Source organism: Chamaea fasciata, unplaced genomic scaffold (assembly GCF_029207755.1).
Source record: "Chamaea fasciata isolate MVZ Bird 193981 ecotype frontalis unplaced genomic scaffold, bChaFas1.0.hap1 SCAF_7, whole genome shotgun sequence".
Taxonomy (NCBI): Eukaryota; Metazoa; Chordata; class Aves; order Passeriformes; family Sylviidae; genus Chamaea; species Chamaea fasciata.
In genome coordinates this window covers 6,224,538-6,243,863 of record NW_027094092.1, presented here as the reverse complement: position 1 = coordinate 6,243,863, position 19,326 = coordinate 6,224,538, and the positions used below count along the sequence as shown (strand labels likewise).

At 46.8% G+C, this 19,326-nt stretch overlaps 1 protein-coding gene across 1 annotated transcript in view; it reads left to right on the top strand.

The window, feature by feature from the left end:
* The window catches only part of ABTB2 (ankyrin repeat and BTB domain containing 2), a 111,248-nt gene extending 92,942 nt beyond the window's left edge, over window positions 1-18,306 (top strand). Inside the window, exons 4-17 of the mRNA XM_066187294.1 lie at window positions 2,044-2,196; window positions 3,475-3,640; window positions 6,694-6,783; window positions 7,228-7,329; window positions 8,729-8,825; window positions 9,497-9,632; window positions 10,635-10,861; window positions 11,581-11,759; window positions 12,135-12,240; window positions 12,405-12,507; window positions 12,953-13,043; window positions 14,643-14,711; window positions 15,112-15,225; window positions 16,529-18,306. Coding sequence (XP_066043391.1) covers window positions 2,044-2,196; window positions 3,475-3,640; window positions 6,694-6,783; window positions 7,228-7,329; window positions 8,729-8,825; window positions 9,497-9,632; window positions 10,635-10,861; window positions 11,581-11,759; window positions 12,135-12,240; window positions 12,405-12,507; window positions 12,953-13,043; window positions 14,643-14,711; window positions 15,112-15,225; window positions 16,529-16,726 — 1,831 coding nt within the window. The 3' untranslated portion in view covers window positions 16,727-18,306. The remainder of the gene's footprint in view (window positions 1-2,043; window positions 2,197-3,474; window positions 3,641-6,693; window positions 6,784-7,227; window positions 7,330-8,728; window positions 8,826-9,496; window positions 9,633-10,634; window positions 10,862-11,580; window positions 11,760-12,134; window positions 12,241-12,404; window positions 12,508-12,952; window positions 13,044-14,642; window positions 14,712-15,111; window positions 15,226-16,528) is intronic.
* Window positions 18,307-19,326: the final 1,020 nt, after the last annotated feature.

Below are 19,326 nucleotides of genomic sequence, written 5' to 3'. Positions count from 1 at the left end.
TTTTTTGTGGAGTGGAAATTTCTTCAGGATAGGTGTTATTTCTGGTGCAGACTCTGTGGCATTTGCTGCTGGCTGACCACAGGCTCTGGCTGCCCAGGGCTTTGAGTCAGTCACACCAGGGTTTGATCAGGGATGTGGTTCTGTGCCCAGCAGTGTTCCCACCATGGGAGTGGCAGGGAAGCTGGGATGTGGCCTAAATCTTTATTTGCCACAAAAGGTGGCAGATAGAATCTCTTGTAAAATGAGCTTTTCCAGTGCTCCTGAGTATTCCCAATCTAAATATAATTTAATTCTGTGTTTGATTTTGGTGCTTTTAGCTTCCCTGGCCTACATTTCTGCCCTCTTCACCTCTGTGGAACTTTGGATCCCATGCTAGTGGCTCTGCAGAGAACATAGAAAAGATAAATAATTAATTTTGGCTCCTCTCTTAAGTACCTGCATTCAAAAAGTGTGAATGGCTCTTTTCCAGGCCGGATAAGAGTTGAAATTCTCTGGAGCAGAGAATTTGCTGAAAAGCATTTCCCAAATGCCCGTTGACAATTCCTGCTCTTCCCTCAGGGAAGTCAATCAGCTCTGAATTGGATGAGCTGGAATGATTCATCCCATCCCTTTCAGAAAGTCTTTGGAAGGATGAGCTGCTGGGTGATTTTCAAAGTGGTGATTGTAGCAACCCTGATATGATTCTTTGACAGAAAAGTAAACTGGTAACAGGAGAAAGTCAATGAATGTCCTGTTAGAAACGCCCTGGCCCTGGCAATCCAGGGTGGACACGGTACTTAAAACACCGGTAGTTTTGTAGATGCTGTTTCACAACTCAGAAGAAAAGGAAGAGGAGGAGAAGAGGGGAAAAATAATGGGTGTGTTTGTAGAATGATAATGGCAACGTTTCAGGGTGCACCTTGCAACTGGGGAAATGGGAACAGCATATATTTTTACAGAGTGGAGGTATGCCGGCCTGAAGGGTGTTCAGAGTCGTGTTAAAGGGAGTTCTGCTTGCAAATCCCATTATGAACAAATGGTTTCTAACGGGATTGGTGCAGCTCACTCTTCCTACCCTCGCACATGTACACAGGCACAGCTTTGAAAATGCCTTTCATGGCTTCAGCTGCTTTCATTATTGCTCAAGCCAGTTCGTATTCCCTCATATATATGTTTTTCTCTCTGAGCTTCGTAAAGGAATTGATTCTTTCTCCCCTTAGTTCTTTTCTTTTGTGTGGTTAAATGGAAAAGGCGCCTTTTTTTTTCCCCCCCAGCGTTAATGAAGTCGTTACTGGGAATGGGAGAGGTGTTTTCATTACAGCTGGCACTTCTAAGCCTTCCACTGGGGTGACAGGTATCCTTGGGGAAAAATCAAACAAAACAGATCAGTCTGACTGTGTATTGAGAGGGTGGATGAGATATGTTGCATGTGAGAGTATTATGGTAACTATACATTAATGTGTAATCTCAGTGCTGTGTTCCTTCTTACAGCAGGAGTAAGGGGGGGCTAATCACGAGCTGGTGCTGCTGTTATTACTTTATTTATATTCCTTTATTGCCTTGCAATCCTTCATATTGTGTAAAACCTCATTGTTCCACCAGTTCCGTGGTCTGAAGGCTCGGGGGGGGGGGGGGGGGGGGCAAAACTGAGGGTCAGGTGGGCAAAACTGAGATCTGCATAAGAAAGGCAAAATGCAAAAATCCGTGGGGATAGTGGCAATGTGAAGATTAATGGAGGCAGGACTGAATTAGCTAGGTTTGAAGCTGCAAACAGTCAAGGATATTTTTAGTGTTCCCAGCAGAGGAGCATAAAAATAATAATAAATAATAAGTAATCCCATTCCTATGGATTGTTTAGAATAACAGACGTAGCTTTTACATCAGCCGTTCCGGTGACCGGGGCTCAGCAGCTGCTTCCTGCTGCCCTGACCTTCCAGTCCAGCTCCCTTCCTCGGGTGGGATTTATCCGTGCCAGGCTCGCCCTTGCAGCACACCCAGGAACCCAGGCAGTGTCCTTCAGCCTCAGCCCTTGTTCCATGATGGATTTCTCCCCTCCCTCCACAGCCCCTTCATGCTGCTGCCGCCGCTGATGGAGTGGATGCGGGTGGCCATCACCTACGCCGAGCACCGGCGCAGCCTGACCGTGGACAGCGACGACATCAGGCAGACGGCCAGGCTGCTCCTCCCGGGGCTGGACTGCGAGCCACGCCAGCTCAAGTACGTGGGCTAAGCTTTGGGAAGCTCCTCCAGTCCTTGGGGCTTCTTAAAATGTCCTTTGACGGCGTTTCCCAGAAGCCAGATCTCACTGTGCCGTGCAGGCGGTGCACGTTTAACCTTCTGGTGCTTCCAGAGATAAAGGAACTTTGGCCAAATGCTGCAGCTGGGGCAGAAAGGCTTTTTGTCTTTCTGAAAGTTAAATCTGAAATAGAAGTATCTGGGTTTGGGGTTTTTCTATGCCTCAGGCTTAATTGCAAGGTTATTCCTTGCTTTATAAGATAGCTTAAGTGAAAGATCTAAACTTTCTAAAGTGGAAAAAAAAAAAAAAGAAAACGTTGATTCCAGATCGCATTATTTGATCCTTTAAAGCAGTCATTTTGTATCCAGAACGTTCGGGGGGGGGAAGAAGGTCTTGAAACTGGTTTATTTGTTTATTTATTTAGTTCTTCCTGACTTGCTGTGGGATAGGAGCAATGTGCAAAGGCAAGTTCCATCCCTTCAAAAAACCTTTGTTTTTCTGAGGTTCACTGGATTTCAAGTGGAGTAATTTTACTTCACTTTTTTTTTTTTTTAACAGAAATCTTATTTTTCTCTTTCTTCTTACTATTATATATTGCATCTTATTCTGGGTAATACTGTAGATTGTGATCCCAGTTAGAACAAGATTATGGTAAGATTTTATATGGGATTCCTCCTGGATCTTCTGTGTGAGGTGATGAGTGGTCTGCTCCTCTGGCAGGCTGTCCAGGCTCTCCAGAGGAGGATGGCTGAATGAAAGCATCTCATTTATCAGAGGAACTTGGCAGGCTGATATCTCACTCACTGAGAGTTTGCACAAGGGCCTGTGCTGGAAACCAGGCGGGTACTGTGGAAGGCATTCACCCCAAAATAACATCAAAGGGCTGAGCCTGTCAGTGCCAGCCTCCAGTTGGGAAGTGATCCTTCAGTGAAGGAGACACACTTCCAGGTCTGGAATTCAGAAGAGTCTGAGCAGACAGCCAGAGGATTTACAATAATCCCTGGGCTCCTTCCAGATGACATAAACGCTGTCCTGATAGTCATCTAAAGGATAAGGATTTAGTAGATCCTCATAGAAATGTTTAAGCACTTCCTTTAACTGAGTTGCTGGAAAAGTGCTGAGGGAGTTCCCCTGCCTAATTTCGATTTTTATTTCATACATTTAACAAATTTTGGTATTTTTTGCCCAGAAGTGATTAAAGAGTCCGTATATTTATTTATGGTATGGGCACCATCCAGGAATTCTTTTGTCTTCCACAGACCTGAATGCTGCTTCAGTTCCTTCCGGAGACTGGATGCTAAAGCTGCTACTGAGAAATTCCAGCAGGATCTGGGCTTCCGGATGCTGAACTGTGGGAGGACGGATCTGATCAACCAAGCCATCGATGCACTGGGCCCTGACGGGGTGAACACCATGGATGATCAGGTGTGCCACAGAACAAACACAACCCCAAAATTGCCTGCATCAGCAGCTCCCTCCTTCCTCTCCACGTGGCAAATCAATACCGGGTTGTGTTTGTTGCCTCTCCAAGGGTTCTCTAGTTCTAGCTTGTGTTTTAGGCTGAAAATGCATCCCTTAAAACAGAAAAATACTTCCCCACCCCACTCTCATGCCAGCCCTCCAAAAAAAAAAAATCTCATTAGAGCCCGGAGTGGATTGTTTATCAACTGGAATGTCTGTTCCTTGTATAGGCTGTCTCAGGCACTGATGGCAGGCAGATTAACACAGGGGCAGTGAATAGAAAGTCTGATACTGTGCTGAGAGGATGTCAAAGCAAAGTGGTTCCTTTTCCACTGACACTCCCCTCTGGCTCAACAGCCCAGATCCTGGCTGGGTCAGTGAGGAGTGACCAAAAGGTGTTTTTGTCTCATGGCTTTCAGGCTCAGAGCGGTTTGAAGTACAAGAAACAGCACTGACAACCCCACCCCAGTGGCCTGGTGTCAGTCAGTGTTAGATTTGCTCATAGTCCATCATGCTGATGTGTCTGTTTATCCATTTTTAACTGTTCCCTGCTCAACTACACTGCACCACAGGGACTTGGTAGTCCTGGGAGTTTCTGGCTGCTTCTGCTCGTGCTGTCAGTCCCATCAAGTAACAGCAGAGTCTGTCCTCTGGGGCATCATTCAATGCATGGAATTAGCTTTTAATTTAAAAAAAGGGGGGGGGGGGAAGCCACCTCTCCTAAATAAACACTTGTTATAGCTGTCACAGCAAGGAGAATGAGCTGTCACATCTCTGGAACAAGAGGCTATTGAGCAGTGGGAAGGGTTTGTGTTCAGGTGGAGAGGTTTTCTCACAGCCAGCGTTTTACTGCAGTAGCTTTCAGACCCAGCTCTGAACCTGGCCCATTCTCCATGGCACTTCCCACCATCCTGCAGTTTTAAGGGAAGTGTGAATGTATACACAAATAGCAGAAACTGTTCCTGGACATATCTGGGTCTGTAGTTGCCTTATTTACAAATCCAGTACCAGGAGCTTTGTGGTCACTGGGGTGGGTATCTCATCATAGATACTCACTTCAGTAAAGTGACTGAGGTGGCAGATTTTTATTATGAAGGTTTCCCACTTCTTCTTTATATTTTTTAAAGTAGGTTTTTGCAGTTCCTGCTCCTGTAGCCCAGAGGCCTCTCATTCTCTCAAAGATTATATTGTGGTTTACATTGTGAGCCACTGTGCCCCAACACCACAGACACTGGTGCCAGGACTGTCACTTCTCGCTGCAGGATGTTCCCTGCCTCTCATCCAGCCAGCGAACTGGGAGCTATCTGGCTTTTTTCAGCACAGAGACCGCCGTGGGCAGCTCCTTGGGAAGTTTGAGGAGTTTCTGGTGTCACTCACTGATGTCTTGTCCTGTGATTCTCTTGCCAACCCTGTTGTGAGCAGGGCAGCTCTGTCCTGTTTGCCCCTCAGAGAGCGTTTTGGCACCAACAAAAAGGGCAGGACAGGCTCCCTCTGGAGACATTGTTGCTTGGAAATTCACTTGACTCTGGAGGAACTCAGCTTTGTGTCCAGGCAAGTGCCTGCATGGCACTGCCAACTCCAGGCAGAGTTAAATCCAAGTTTTGGGAATGAACTTTGCCATAGCTGGTGTAGGAAACCAAAGCTGGACTTTGCCACCAGCTTGATTTGCTCCTTTTGGAAAAGAGTAAGACAAAGCCAGATGCTCAGACTTGAAAAAACTGACTTAGGCATGACAGAACTGCTGAATAATTTAATACAAAGGCTTTAAATCCAGGTTTGGATTTTGACCACTCCCAGGGTGTGAGCATGTCCAGGGTGTTCGGACCCACTTGTCCATCTGTTTACATGGAAATCTGTGGAAAAGAACTCAGAATATCCCCTCAGAAATGTGAGTTTGGAGCAGGACCCTGTGTTCAGTTCTGATGGGGACCAAGAAGCACTCTGGTTTCAGAGGATTGGAGATGTTCAGGAAAACAATCTCTCCTTCCCTTTGCAAGGAGCAAGCAGAGAGCACAAAACTAACGTTAAAAATTTTAAAAAGGACAACATAAGTTTATACAAGCTTTAGAACCCTGACTGGGACTTTTGCCTGCAGACCTGCATTTTGAATTCTCTGTTTATTTGTCTGTAATGAGTGTGGAGCCTCCTAAGCCCCACAAAAGCCAAAATATCTCACCCAGAGAGAATCTCACCCAGAAATATCTTCATGAATGGAAGTGCCCCAAAGCAGGAAGGTGGGGAGTTGTGGCTGCTTTGAAAAGAAACCTTTGCAGAGGCAAGAGCAGAACTCCTGTGTGAGAGATGTAATTCCATTTTACAGCACAGCTCCCATTAAGGATGAAGCTCTGTTATTGCACACTGAGCAGCGGAGATGCTGCCTGTAAAAAATTCAAATGCCTGTAATAATTAAGGGGAGAAGGGGCAGGAAAGCTGTGGGATGTGAGCAGGAATGGATTTTACCAGGCCATTTCCTTTCTATCCTTGGCTACTTCAGGAATGAACTCCATAAGTAAGGCTCATTTTTCTCATAATTCATCTCTGAGCTGTCATGGTTTGCTGGTTAAGTAGAGAGAGGGAGATTTATGGGATTGAAATGCTGAAATATTGAGGCAAATAGGATTTTAGCAATGGGGAGAAGTTGCCAAATAAATTCATCTTCTGTATTTTTGTGTTGCTTTCTGCCTTCAGTTCATTTAGCTACAAATGAGCCAAGAAATGGCATTTCTTTGTTGGCAGCCTTGGGAAAGCTGAAGAATTGTGGACAATACAGGGCTAGGGTTTTCAGTGATCCTTTTTGTGTTCTTTCAGCCTTGTCCAGTGATATTTTGTCCAGGTCATTTTCCAATCTCAGTTGTGCCCACTCTGCATGGAAATCAAAAATCCTTTATAAACATATTTATGCTGTCCCTAAAGACACTTTGTACGTGAAGATTCAAATTCGCTGTGCCCATTACACTGTCACTGCTGATAGAGATAAAAAGATAACTTTGTTCTTATTTTTCGTTTCCTTTCTGAAGGGGATGACCCCCCTCATGTATGCCTGTGCTGCTGGAGATGAAGCCATGGTCCAAATGCTTATAGATGCTGGAGCAAATTTAGATATACCAGTGAGTATCCCTCTGCCCATAATTATCCATCTGTAAACTAACAGGAGGAGTTCTTGAATCTCTCCTAGCAACTGAAGGCTTCAGTCCTGGAAGCTTCAAGCAAGGCATTCCTCTCAGAAACCGTTGTTTCAGGGATTTGGGAGGGGGGAGAAAACCTTCAAAACCTCTTGGAGCACTCAGTGGCTCCAGTTAAGATGGGTACTGGCAAGTCTGATGGGCACAGGGATGGGGAGGGAAGGAGCTGCTACAGGGAAAAACCAGCGAGCCCATTTAAAAGTCCTGGGGGTGGGGCAGAGTGAGTGGTGGTGGCAGTGTTCTCTGAGTGGCCCAAGTGCCCATCCCCTGGGCTTGTCACTCCCGCAGGAAGAAGCCAGTTCTGTACAAGGCAGGGGATGAAGGCAGGCAGGCTGCTGTGGGTAATGAGTGCCTGCTTCCCTTCTCCAGGTGCCCAGTGCCTCCCCACGATACCCCTCGGTGCATCCCGACAGCCGCCACTGGACTGCCCTTACCTTTGCGGTGTTGCACGGACACATCTCCGTGGTCCAGGTAAGATTCCGGCCAGGAATCCTTCCAGGGGACTGAAATGCAGCACTGTGAGCCCTCGCTCCTCAGCCTTCCTGAGCCTCCTAAAAACCAGTGAAAAAGCTGTGTGTTGTTTAAAACCAGGAGAATGAAAACAGTGACATAATTCCTAGCGAGGCCTTGATAATAAAACCCAGCGTGTTTCCAAATTTTTCTTTGGTTTGTGTATTGCTCCGAGGCTCGCTGCTTCCAAAACAGTGCTGCACAATCATTTCTTTGGTTTTAAATAAATTAGTGCTTCACAAGGAGTGGTTATAGGTTGGCTGTTTGATCAGGAGCTTTATAACATTAGATATTGATTGGTTTATAAATTTACATGTGCAGAAATCCAGTATGTGCTGATTTCTGCTCTAATGGCAGCAAATCATCTGTAACTTCCTTCATAATCCTTGAGAATTGCATGAAGAAGACTCAAGCTGTTGTGGGATTTGAGCCTGTGGCATCCTCCCTACTCCCTTTTCTGTGGAATTATCACAGGGGGCAGCAGGATGGGGTGGAGCCCCATAAGTGCTACCCAAACTTCCAGGGGGATGAAAAACTGATCATCAGACAATCAGTTGCTGTTGAATTTAATTTACCTTCTACTCAAAGGGAAGGAATAATTAAAAAAAATATGTAAGTAAATGGAGGCTGCACACACTCATCTTTTGTTTGTGTACATTTGTACATAATTATAAAGATTAGATTCCACCTGGCAAACTGCCCAGGCAGCCTTTGGTATTCCAGAGGTTGGACAGCCTTAATTTATGTGTAAGATACGAGTTTGATTCTCCCAGGAGATGAAGCCAAGTGTATCAGAGCTCCTGTTGTGTACTGCAGTGTCCACAATCATGGAAGCATGGAATACACAGAGGGCTGATCCTGCCTGCCTGCCCCTGCCAGCACTGCTCTGGGTGCTCCAGAGCCTTCTGCCAGCCCCACCTGGCCATAAAACATCCCCATCACCCTGTAATCTTCTCCCTTTCACCTGGAAGGGGGCTCTCTGCCTCACAGCAGTTCAGTGAAAGCAAGTTCTGTGTGACAAATCCCTGCAGCTGCCAGGCCTCCCTACACAGGCTCCATGAGGTATGACCAGCCTGGTAGTTCCCTGGGGGAACCACCCTGCTGCTTCCTGTGCACAGCATGGAGCTAAGATGGACTTCTGTGACTGCAGAGCCCTTTGGAGTTGGGAGATTCCAATTGCACAGCCACGAACTATAAAGGAGATTAAAAAAGGAGGTGGTGCTCTCCAGACGGGCCCTTTGTGTGCATGCCCTCCTCACTCTGAACCCACTGGTTCTCCTTTCTGACACCCAGCCCTGGCTGTTTTGTCCTTCTGAATTGCTCTTTTCCCAACTCCCTGTCTCTGCTGTGCCCCCTGCAGCTGCTCCTAGATGCTGGTGCCCATGTGGAGGGGTCTGCCGTGAACACTGGGGAGGACAACTACGCCGAGACCCCGCTCCAGCTGGCCTCAGCTGCAGGTGAGCTCCCTGTGACCTCAGCACTCTCCATCTCTTCCTGCCACCAGCCTCATGGGCCCCAAGTATATATTTTCCAACTTGTCCCGTGCTTGACTCCTCCCCAGAGCCCCCACAGCAGAGCTGATGGCACCAGCTCCTTCACAAAGCACTGTCAAGGAACATAAACCAGCCCCTGTCTAGTCCGGGCATGTCTGTGGGCCTAAGCAGCACCCAGATGTGAAAAATTAACAAGTTTCCATTCAGCCTGGGGAAAAGTAACTGTCATATAAAGAAATTTGGTTTATTAGTTTATTAAATGCAGGTTAAAAATCTGCATTTCTTCTAGCAGACTGTCAGGAGTTGAGCATTCTGTGAATGAGTCTGCGCTGGCCTTGTTTTTTGACACTTTTCACCTCAAAGTGGTTTTAGATTTTTTCCTTTTGTTTCTTGCTCTGTTATTTTTGTGCTTTTATGAAGATGAGTGGCTGGCTTGCTCTGCTCCAGGCTTTATGGGAGGGATAAAAAGGCCTCCTGCCCTTGCAGTGACACCCAGTGCTGGATCTCCTGCCACCACTCCCTACTCCATCTAATGGGAATGGAGCCAGGGAGTCCTGCTTGCGGCCAGTCCTGTGTTTTACACTTTTGTGCTCCAAAGAGGGAACCATCCTGATGTCCTTGTCCTTTTTCCCCAGGGAATTACGAGCTGGTCAGCTTGCTGCTCAGCAGGGGTGCCGATCCGCTCCTGAGCATGCTGGAAGTCAACGGGATGTCATCATCACTCCACGAGGACATGAACTGCTTCAGCCACTCAGCAGCTCACGGCCACAGGTAGTGCTCTGTTCCTGCTCAGCACAGGGTTTTTTTGCACTCTAGGTGTTGCTGTGTGTCCTGTGTGGGCTTGTGACCCCAACCCCTGTGTGTGCAGTTCAGCAGATGGGGTTAAGACTCTCCTGACAGCAAAGAACAAAGAACTTTGTTTGCTATTTCTTATTCTTACACTTGCTGGTCTGGCTCTGCAGCACTGAGAGTGAGCTGGTTTTAGGCCCCTATGTCAGCAGACCAAGTCTCACCTAAGGGTAGGTTATGAGATCCTAGTTCATGTTCTGAGATGGAATCTAATCAAGTTGAGGTGGCAAAAATAATCCACAGCAGTGCCTGAGTGTCTGCATCTCTGTTTTTTGGATGGCCGGCCAAGAGGTGAATCATTAAACCAGCCAGCCTGGGCTCCCCAACCCTGCTTTCAGGGTAGTTGTTCAGAAATAAGACATTGCTTGCAAACTCCTTCAGAAATCTCTGTGTTCCCAGAAAAAAAGGTTAGTGAGATTCAAGGCTTGTTCTGCCATAGGATTGGGGTGATCCTGAAGCTGGGTCCTTAGATCAGCTGGATTTAGCCCCAGGGAGTGGTGTGGGTGCAAGGAGAGCATCGGCTGGTGGCAGTGCAGCAGCACAGTGAGTGCTGGGTGGCCCTGCTGGGCTGGGGAATGTCTGGAGCAGCTGTCCCCAGCTGGCTGAGGGACACCAGTGATGCAAACTCCCCAAACAAGACACAAACAAGAAAGTCTCTTTCTTGCAACTGCCGTGTGAAATTCCAAACAAACCCACCATGTGAAGAGTACAGGCCACGTTTTTTGCCCTTGCTGTGGGGCACCAGTTTCTAGGCTTTGGGGCAGGGAAGGACAAGTGGTTTCCATGCTGCCCCACAGTGCCAGATGGCTTTGGGAAGGAAATTATTGTTTACTGAGCTGGATCCCTAACCTCAAACCCCCACAGTCCTGTCTGAGTTGTTGAAATTCCATTTGTTAGTAAGTGAAACCTCTCGTCCCTGCTCAGGAACGTCCTGCGCAAGCTCCTGACCCAGCCCCAACAGGTGAAGGGGGATGTGCTGTCCCTGGAGGAGATCCTGGCCGAGGGCGTGGAGAGTGACACCTCCAGCCAGGGCAGCTCCAGCGAGGGGCAGGTCCGGCTGTGCAAGACACGGATGAAAGCTCTGCAGGAGGCCATGTACTACAGCGCCGAGCATGGCTACGTGGACATCACCATGGAGCTCAGGGCACTGGGTGAGCCCTTCCTCCTGAGCATTGTGCACATAAGGCATAGAAACCTTCCTTTTCTGCCCCTGTCACTTAGAAGAACAAGAACTCCAACTGCAAAGCTATCTACTCTAAATTTTGAAAGTGTTTAAGGCTCCTCACAAGGTTTTTTGTTTGTTTGTTTCTTGGTGTTCTTGTTTTTATTCCTGCTGCTCTGGGATGTCCCTCACTCTTGGCTAGATCCTCTGTTCCCACATATCAAAAGCAAGGGGCATCTCTCCCTCCCTGTCAGATACTGGCACCTAAAATTTAGTGTTTGTCGATGATTTAAGGTGAAGGAACAAACCCGATCTCCAGGTAGGAGAGAGAAAAGCTTTGAAGCTTGTGTGTAACCAGGAGAAAAGACCTCACACCACAGTTGTGTGGCATTACGTATCCTTACAACTTCAGTTTGAATTTATTTTGTGGTTCTGACTAACCGTGAAGCTCAGAACAAAACAGGGAATCTCTGATCCTTAAAAATCAGCAGAAATTTCCAATTTATGATCCCGGTGCCAATCCTTTGTCACTTGATCTCTCAGTGACCCAGTTCAGTCACCTTTAATATCAAGATAAAATCTGTCTGCTGCTAGGATGTAGGTAGAGCTACTTCGGTGCTGCCAAGTGTTAGTAATGGGAGCAGGATAATCTCCTCAGAGGCACTTCAGGAAATCATCTTTCACTGTCCTTTTTTCCTGTGGCTGCAGGAGTGCCCTGGAAGCTCCACGTGTGGATCGAGTCCCTGCGGACAACCTTCTCCCAGTCCCGCTACTCCGTGGTGCAGACCCTGCTGCGGGAGTTTGTTACCATCAAAGAGGAGGATTACAACGAGGAGCTGGTCAGTGAGGGGCTGCCGCTCATGTTTGACATCCTCAAAACCAGCAAAGTAAGTCAGAGTTTTATAACTCTGTCAGAGCTGAGTGTTCTGGGGTTTTGTTGTTGTTGTGCACAACAGGAACAAAGGAATGGCTGGGAGAAGTCCCTAGAAGTTATGGCATGGAGATGGCCCTGGAAGCATTTATCTAAATTCATAAACAGCCCCCAGACAGTCCTCAACCACACACCTGGGGGAAACTCTACAGCTCTTTATACTTCCATAACTCCATGGATATTGTAGTTCAGCCTTAATTCAAGGCTTGTCTGTCTGTGGGGAGGTTACTCCTGTAGGGTGCACTTGCTGTAAGCCCTGAGTGAGCCCTTACAGCACATTTGGAATCTGCTCGATGTCGAGTTGCTGATCCCTGTTCCATCCTCCTCACAGAACGATTCCATCAACCAGCAGCTTGCATCCATCTTCACCCACTGCTATGGCAGCAGCCCCATTCCCAGCATTCCCGAAATCCGAAAGACTCTTCCAGCTCGGCTGGGTAAGGTGCTCACCTGAGCAGTGAGCTTCTGATTGCTGCTGGGTGATTTTTTTATTATTATTATTTGTTTGTTTGGATTTTTTTTCCTGAGAAGCATGCACAGTTTAAAAAAAAAAAAAAAGAAAAAAAAAAGTCACTTCTTTTTTTGTCCCTTTCACCGACAGATCCTCACTTTCTGAACAATAAAGAAATGTCTGATGTAACTTTCTTAGTGGAAGGAAAGCTCTTCTATGCACACAAAGTCCTGCTGGTTACTGCATCTAACAGGTGAGATACTAACCAGGGGCACATGAATCCAGCCATGATTATCCCTGAAATCATGTGGGGTAGTTGGAGTGTATATATGCAGCCATTCCCTGCCTTCCCATTCCTTCTCCCAGAGTTTTCAGAGAGAGCTGCACTTGCTCCAGCTTTCCTGGAATCTCACACTGGCCTGGTGCACTTGCAGTTAGCAGCCTCTTCCTCTGTTCTTGGCATAGTGACAGGGTTTCCCACCTATCACAGGGTGGGATTAGATCAGATCCAGAGAATTAACAGTTTGAAATTGTCCCTGAACTAATCATCATTAAGTTGAAGGAAATATTTTGATTTTCAGCATGTAAAGAACTGGGAGGGATCTTTGCTTTCCCCTTGTAGTTTGTGATGAGTGTGTGACACACTAATACAGTTAAATTGAATATTTTTAATTAAATCTCTTTAAAACTATTCCCAGGTTCAAGACACTAATGACCAATAAAACAGAGCACGATGGCCACGGCAGCAAGACCGTTGAAATCAGCGATATGAAATACAACATTTTCAAGGTATGGGACTCAATTCCACTTTTTCTTTATTTTTTTTCATCTTCTCATCTACTTGGAAGGTAAGACAAACCCAAGTAGTGATATCATAAGTAGATAATAAGTAATACCATAATTAGATAATATTACAGGTAGAAATGGAATAGCCTTCAACAGATCTGAATTTCAGGAGTTTTTTGAAATACCCTTTTTCCAAAGTTCCTGCCTTAAAACAGAATCCTCCAGTCTATATTCTTGCTTTCTTCCTAGGCAGCTGACTCTTCCATAAAGCAGGAGAAACTAGTCTTCTACTGAAAAGTAGTTTTATACTTCTAACACAATGTTTTCATGCTTTGCTAAGCAAAATGTTATTTATTTATTTATAGTAGGTGTATTGCCAGGCTTCATACTAATTCAAATCAGATGATCAGAACTCAGTGGTGTCCCTGTCAAGAATGGCTCAGAACTGAGAATTCTACTTTGCTTTTATGACATTTCCATATTCAGTGGAGGAACAGGAAGATGTGAATAGGTCACGTAGCTGTTTCACCAAAGGGTTGAGGCTCTTTTTTCTCTTTTTATAAGCAAACAAACCTGATCTGTTGGTCAGCAGTGCTGTTATCACACTAGAGGGAACTGAGTTGACCATGAGAACATCTTTGTTCTGCTTGTAAGGAGCTGTACAAGTTTTGGGTTGGATAGGTGACATCCAAATTTTGCACGTCAAGCCACAACAGAGAAGAAAATTTAACTGAGTATTGAAACAAGCTTCCTTAACAGGATTTGTACATCAAAAGGTTTCTAAAGATAAACTTGTTCTTAAGTGGAGAGAGACAAATCAGAAAGAATTGAAACAGTGAGGTATTTCACAATTTGATGGTAAATACAGTCAGATGGGTTAAGGAGAGGCAGGCTCAGGTAGAGTGAAGGATGCTGAGCCACCAGAGATGCGTGTCCTGCTCAAGGCTCTGCTGGGAAGAGCTTTGCTCTCATGCAACTCTGTTATACAAATAAGGCAATCTTATAGGGAGCAGTTTAGTTCTGTTCCCAGCCCTGTCAGGGATGGCAAGCAGAGCTTGCCAGCCCCACACAGCACCCAGGACACTTCTGTTCCAACACCAGATCCATTCCCTCCCCTGACACTGCTTGGGCTGGGGGTGGGCACATGCAGATCAAAGAGCAGGAGCTGCCTCTTGCTCTCCCTGCAAACAATTAATGTCTTTTCCTCCGGGCCTGGTGAGGGGCTGGAAGCTGATTAGAAGCCCAGCAGGGGAGGTAAGTGGCTGGGAGGTCCCCGGGACTCTGAGGCTGGGCTTGCTGGCGGCTCTGAGCCAGGCTTCACCCGCCCAGATCCCAGACAGGGACAGTGCTGTTGCTCGGAGACACACTGTCACCCTCAGCCCAAAGTCCCCCGCAGGGCCCTTTTCAGGGCTCAGGAGAGAAAAGGGCTGTTAGAAAGCAATAGATTTGCCATGCTAGGGAGTGAACAAAAAGCCACCAGTGGAGGTGAGAGCCGGCACGGGACACGATTCCCGTCTGCTCAGGAAGGGGAGCACAGCCATCAACAAACAGCCCCTTGTGACTGCAGTGATAATTTCATGCCTGGCCTTCTTCCCATTCCAGATGCTGATGCAGTATTTATATTACGGAGGGACAGAATCCATGGAAATTCCCACCACTGATATCTTAGAGGTGAGAAAGCTTTTTCTTCCAAGTCTTGCCAAGTGCGCTGGGGCATTAAACAGAGTTGAAAGGCAAAATCCAGGAGCTAACAGCAGGCTTCCATTCAGTCCAGGAGCGTACTTAGTGCTTGGAAATGAGCTTAAAGGTTTCAAAACATCACTGCTTGCTGTTTCTGTGTCGTGGTGACAGAAAGGAGCGCAGATATGCTTGTGGGAGGAGCTTTTGCTAGGAGGGGAAATGTGTCAGTCTGTCACTTCAGCATGGAGCGGCCTTTTTGCTGTTTCCTGAGGATTTGGCCATTAAAACAGGCAGTCAGAGACTCTTCAGAGGGGAAACCATCCATCCTACTTGCCTTGCCCAGGCCTTTGAAGCCTCATGATCTCAAATAGCCTCTCTCTTGTCCCCATAGCTGCTGTCGGCTGCCAGCCTGTTCCAGCTGGACGGCCTCCAGAGACACTGTGAAATCCTCTGTGCCCAGACCATCAGCATGGACAACTCTGTCAACATCTATAAATATGCAAAGGTAGATCCAAACCCCCTCCCCCCCCAGTCTGAGAATCCCAGTGAGCAGCCTATGTGCTTCTGGTCGTAACTAAAAACCCCACGTAGGCACCCTCCCTGCAGGTAACTCCCCCCACAGCCACAACACGAGTGAGATGATTCTCAGCTCCAGGCTGGAAAGTCCTGCACAACCCCGATGCATTTTCTTGTCTGAAGCAATCATGGATGAAATGGATGGGGGATCCCTGCAGACTAGGGCAGAGCTGTCTTAGCAGGCTGATACAGCAACATCAGCAAATCCTGAGGGATTCAAATCCTGGGAGCAGCGGGGGCAATTGATCACAGCACAGCAACTACAAAATAAACCCTTTCCTAGCACCCCTGCTGCTAGAAAATATTCTTTTCAGCTCCAAAAGGAGCATAAAGTCTGTTGTGTGACAGATATGCACCTCTGCAGCAAATAACCTAAGTCAGAGAAATACTTTGCCCTTCCTGGAATTTTGCAGGATCAGATCCCTTAACAAGGAGAAAACTGCACAGAGGGCTGGTAATGATTTTTTTTTTTTTTTTACTGTGTCTGTTGTGTCCCACTGATGCTTTTCAATTTCTCTCACATTGGGCTGGTTTCTTTCAGACCTGAAATTTAACAGTGTGCAGTGGTAGAAAGGGGAAACAGCATTCCCTAGTGGCCATTATGTGCTTTACCTTAAATTACCATTTGCACAAAATTCCCAGGAAGCGGCTGTGTTTGCACCGGGCTTTTTAATATTAAGCTTGAGTTACGTTGTTCTCGTTACTGATCCTGAAACAAAAGGGGCCAAATCCCGGCCAGAAATCACCTCGTGGTGGTTCAGGAGTGCAGTATGGCTGTTCTCCTGCGTTCAGCCCCTCGTTGTGGGGACGAGGCTCCCGTCCTGTGACCCATGTCCTGATTGTCCCAAGCCCTGCTCGCCATCTGCCAGCACAGCAGCGTTGTTGTGTGTTGTGGCTCAGCCAAACTGGTACCTTGGCCACCTCATCAGCCAGCTGCTCTGGTGCGGGAAGGGAAAGGGCCTGGAGTGCAGGCCAGCAGCCCTGCCAACAGCAGGCCAGCAGGGGAAGGAATTAAAAAAGCCTGAATGTCTCCTTGCTCACGCCTGTGCCTGCAAAAAGTGCTGGGTAAAATGATCAAAGTCCTGCCTTCAGTGCTTTTCCACTGTTACTCCTGTCTTTTAATGTTTTCTGAGAGATAAAAACGAGAAAAGCATTAGGAATGAGATGCCCAGGGATGTCATTTAGGTGTATGACAATACAGAAGGGGTTAATAATCCTGCTGTCTTCCTCAGATTCACAATGCACCAGAACTGGCCTCTTTCTGCGAGGGCTTCTTCCTCAAGCACATGAGCTCCCTGCTGGAGCAGGACTCGTTTAAGCAGCTCATCTACGGCAGGAACAGCAAAGTGCAGGGCCTGGACCCTCTGAGGGACCTGCAGGCAGCCCTGGCTGGCCGCCTGCACTCTGTGTATGTCACGTCCAGGGTGTGAGGCAGGACCGGCGCTGGCAAACCGTGGTGGAGGTGTCGCTGGGGCTGTTTGCCTTCTGCATCTTCCTGAAAGTGCCCTGGAACAGGCACCCCCTGGTGCTGGCTTCTCTGTGCTGCTGCTGCTGCTGCTGCCACAGGAACAACGCTGTCACACAAACAACACTGCCACAGCCCAAACACCAGCCGAGGGTGCGAGGGGAGAACCTGAACTGCAGAGATCGGTGCTGCCCTTTCCACGAGCACGGCGCCGGGCTGTGGAGAAAGAGGCAATTGAACTAAGCCCAGCACTAATACATGGGTATAAGTTCATCCACACAGATGTTTTCCCTGTAAAAAGGCTGCCTAGAAGGAGTTTCCTGATCCTAAAGCCCACCCCACGAGCCATCTGTCTGCACACAAAGTACTTCCCCTCAGTAGTACCAGCGTCTGTGCATTGCAACAGACCGACAGAAACTTCCCCCAAAACTGTTTGCACCTTGAGAGAGAGGTTTTGTATGTTCAAAGCTGAGTAGAAACTAATACTAACACTGAAATTACTCACTCTTTAAGCCTAGTATGAAGAGCTGAGCTGGGGCAGGGAGGGGAGAGTTGGGGGTTTGAGTGTTTTTAAATACAGTTTCATTGTGCCAGTTGTTCATATAGATCTGTTTTGAGGAGAAAGAAAATGACTGTCTACCTTTTTTGTTGTCCAAGTCTGATAGTTCAGTCAGTCACTTTCACCTCGAAAGCCTTTTTCTGAATATTACCTGTGAGACCTGACATCACAAAAGATACTTTGTAGAAGGCTCAGGTGTAGCAGGAGCTGGCACTAGGCAGAAAACCTGCCCAGTTGCAAAAATAGCAATAAAAGCCTCCCCTGGCCTCCAAAGAACGTCCAGCTCCATGGTTTGTTCTCTCTCTGGAGTTGGTTGGGATTAAGTAAAGACCTCCAGCTATTCCCACTGAGCTTTGCTAAGCACCCACCAAAAACCATTTGCCAGGACACTTCCATTTGTTATAGATGGGTGAACAAGAGGAAACCAAGTTTTCAGTGGAGAACTATTTATTCCTTATTAGAAATTCAACAATTTATTCCCATTGTATCTAAAAACAGTGGAAGGAGGAGGCCCAGCTGGGCCCAGGCTCCAAAGCCCAACACAGACACAGTTTGGATAAAGGGAAGGAGAAGGAATCACCAGCATCTCCCAGCAAATCCATCAAAATCTGACATGGCCTTGTTCCTAAAGGATTTACACAGAGGCAAATTGCATGCATGGATAAGGATTTTTAGTCAGCTGACAGACAGGTTGGTCAGGGCACACTCCCTTTGTGCTTTAGGTACACATCTGCTGAACATCACCAGCTCCAATAACCCTATTTATTACAGAAAGCCATACAGGGGGGTCAAAATTATCACTGAGAAATGCCACAGAAGGCTTTATTTTGGAAAGTATTTTCAAGTAGCTGCACCAGCTAATCTGTACAAATATGTAGGTCCTCTTTTGTTGCTGTAATATTACAATGCTTTGTTCAATTGTACATTAATGTTGTCATTTATGTAAATGTACCAGGATTTTATTAACAACCTAATTTTAAAATACACAGGTGCTGTTATTTATTCTGTTCCTCTAACAGTAACAAAAAAAGAAGATGATTTAAAGATATTTATGTGGAAAAGACTGTTGCAGCTGAAGCATCTTAAATTTGTTTTGGTGTAAATATACCTAATTTTAGGGCTACAGAGGCATTCTTTTTCCCTTTCTAGGAGCAGACGTTTTTGTGAAGTGAAAAAGTTTAACTTGTGTTTTTCCCTAGTTGGAATAAGATTCCCTGCTTTCCAGCAGAAAGCAGCAAATGGTAGTGTCCAAAAAAACCCTAATTCCAGAATTCTTCTCTGTAGCAGGAAAAACAGTGAGAGTTAAAGCAACTCTTATGCCAGAGGTATTAAAAAGAAAAAAAAAAAATTAGGTGATCCTTCCTTTCCATGTCACCTCAGGCTCCCAAAGGCTGGAAGGGCTCTGGGTGGTGCTCTGTGGGAAGATTGGTGTCAGAGCACAGGACTCATCCAAGAGGTAAGAAGTATAAGAGCTTAAGAGCAAGAATTTGATCCACAAATATCTTTTTTTCCTCCTTATTCGGAAACCTGCCAGCATAAACAGTGACTTCTTCTCAAGAATCATGGAATACAAACACCTCAGATTCCCTTTGGAGCACTTTAGTAAGTAGGCTAAACAGAAATTCCTTGTGAAACCAGTTGTACGCTGCCTGTATTTTACAGAGTGCTGCCCAGGGAGCCTGAGAAAGTACCAGAGCAGTTTGCCCAGCTTTGGGGAAGCACAGAACTTTGCTGGCCATAATGACCTCATTCCAGGGAGCAGAAGAAATAAACATCTGCCTGAACAGGCTCGATGACTTCCAGCCTGAAATAAAGCCTTTTCTGCTCTCTAATAAGGTTTTGCACAGCAGGCAGGCCCTGGCTAGTGCAGCACCAGCACTCACAGGCCCTTTGCCCTCACCAAATGCTGCCCAGGCAGGCAGACACTGCTTCCTGCACCTGCCACAGCGACACAGCCGGGGGGACACGCAGGGGGAAGGCAGGAGACTCCCCTGAGGAAGGGGGCA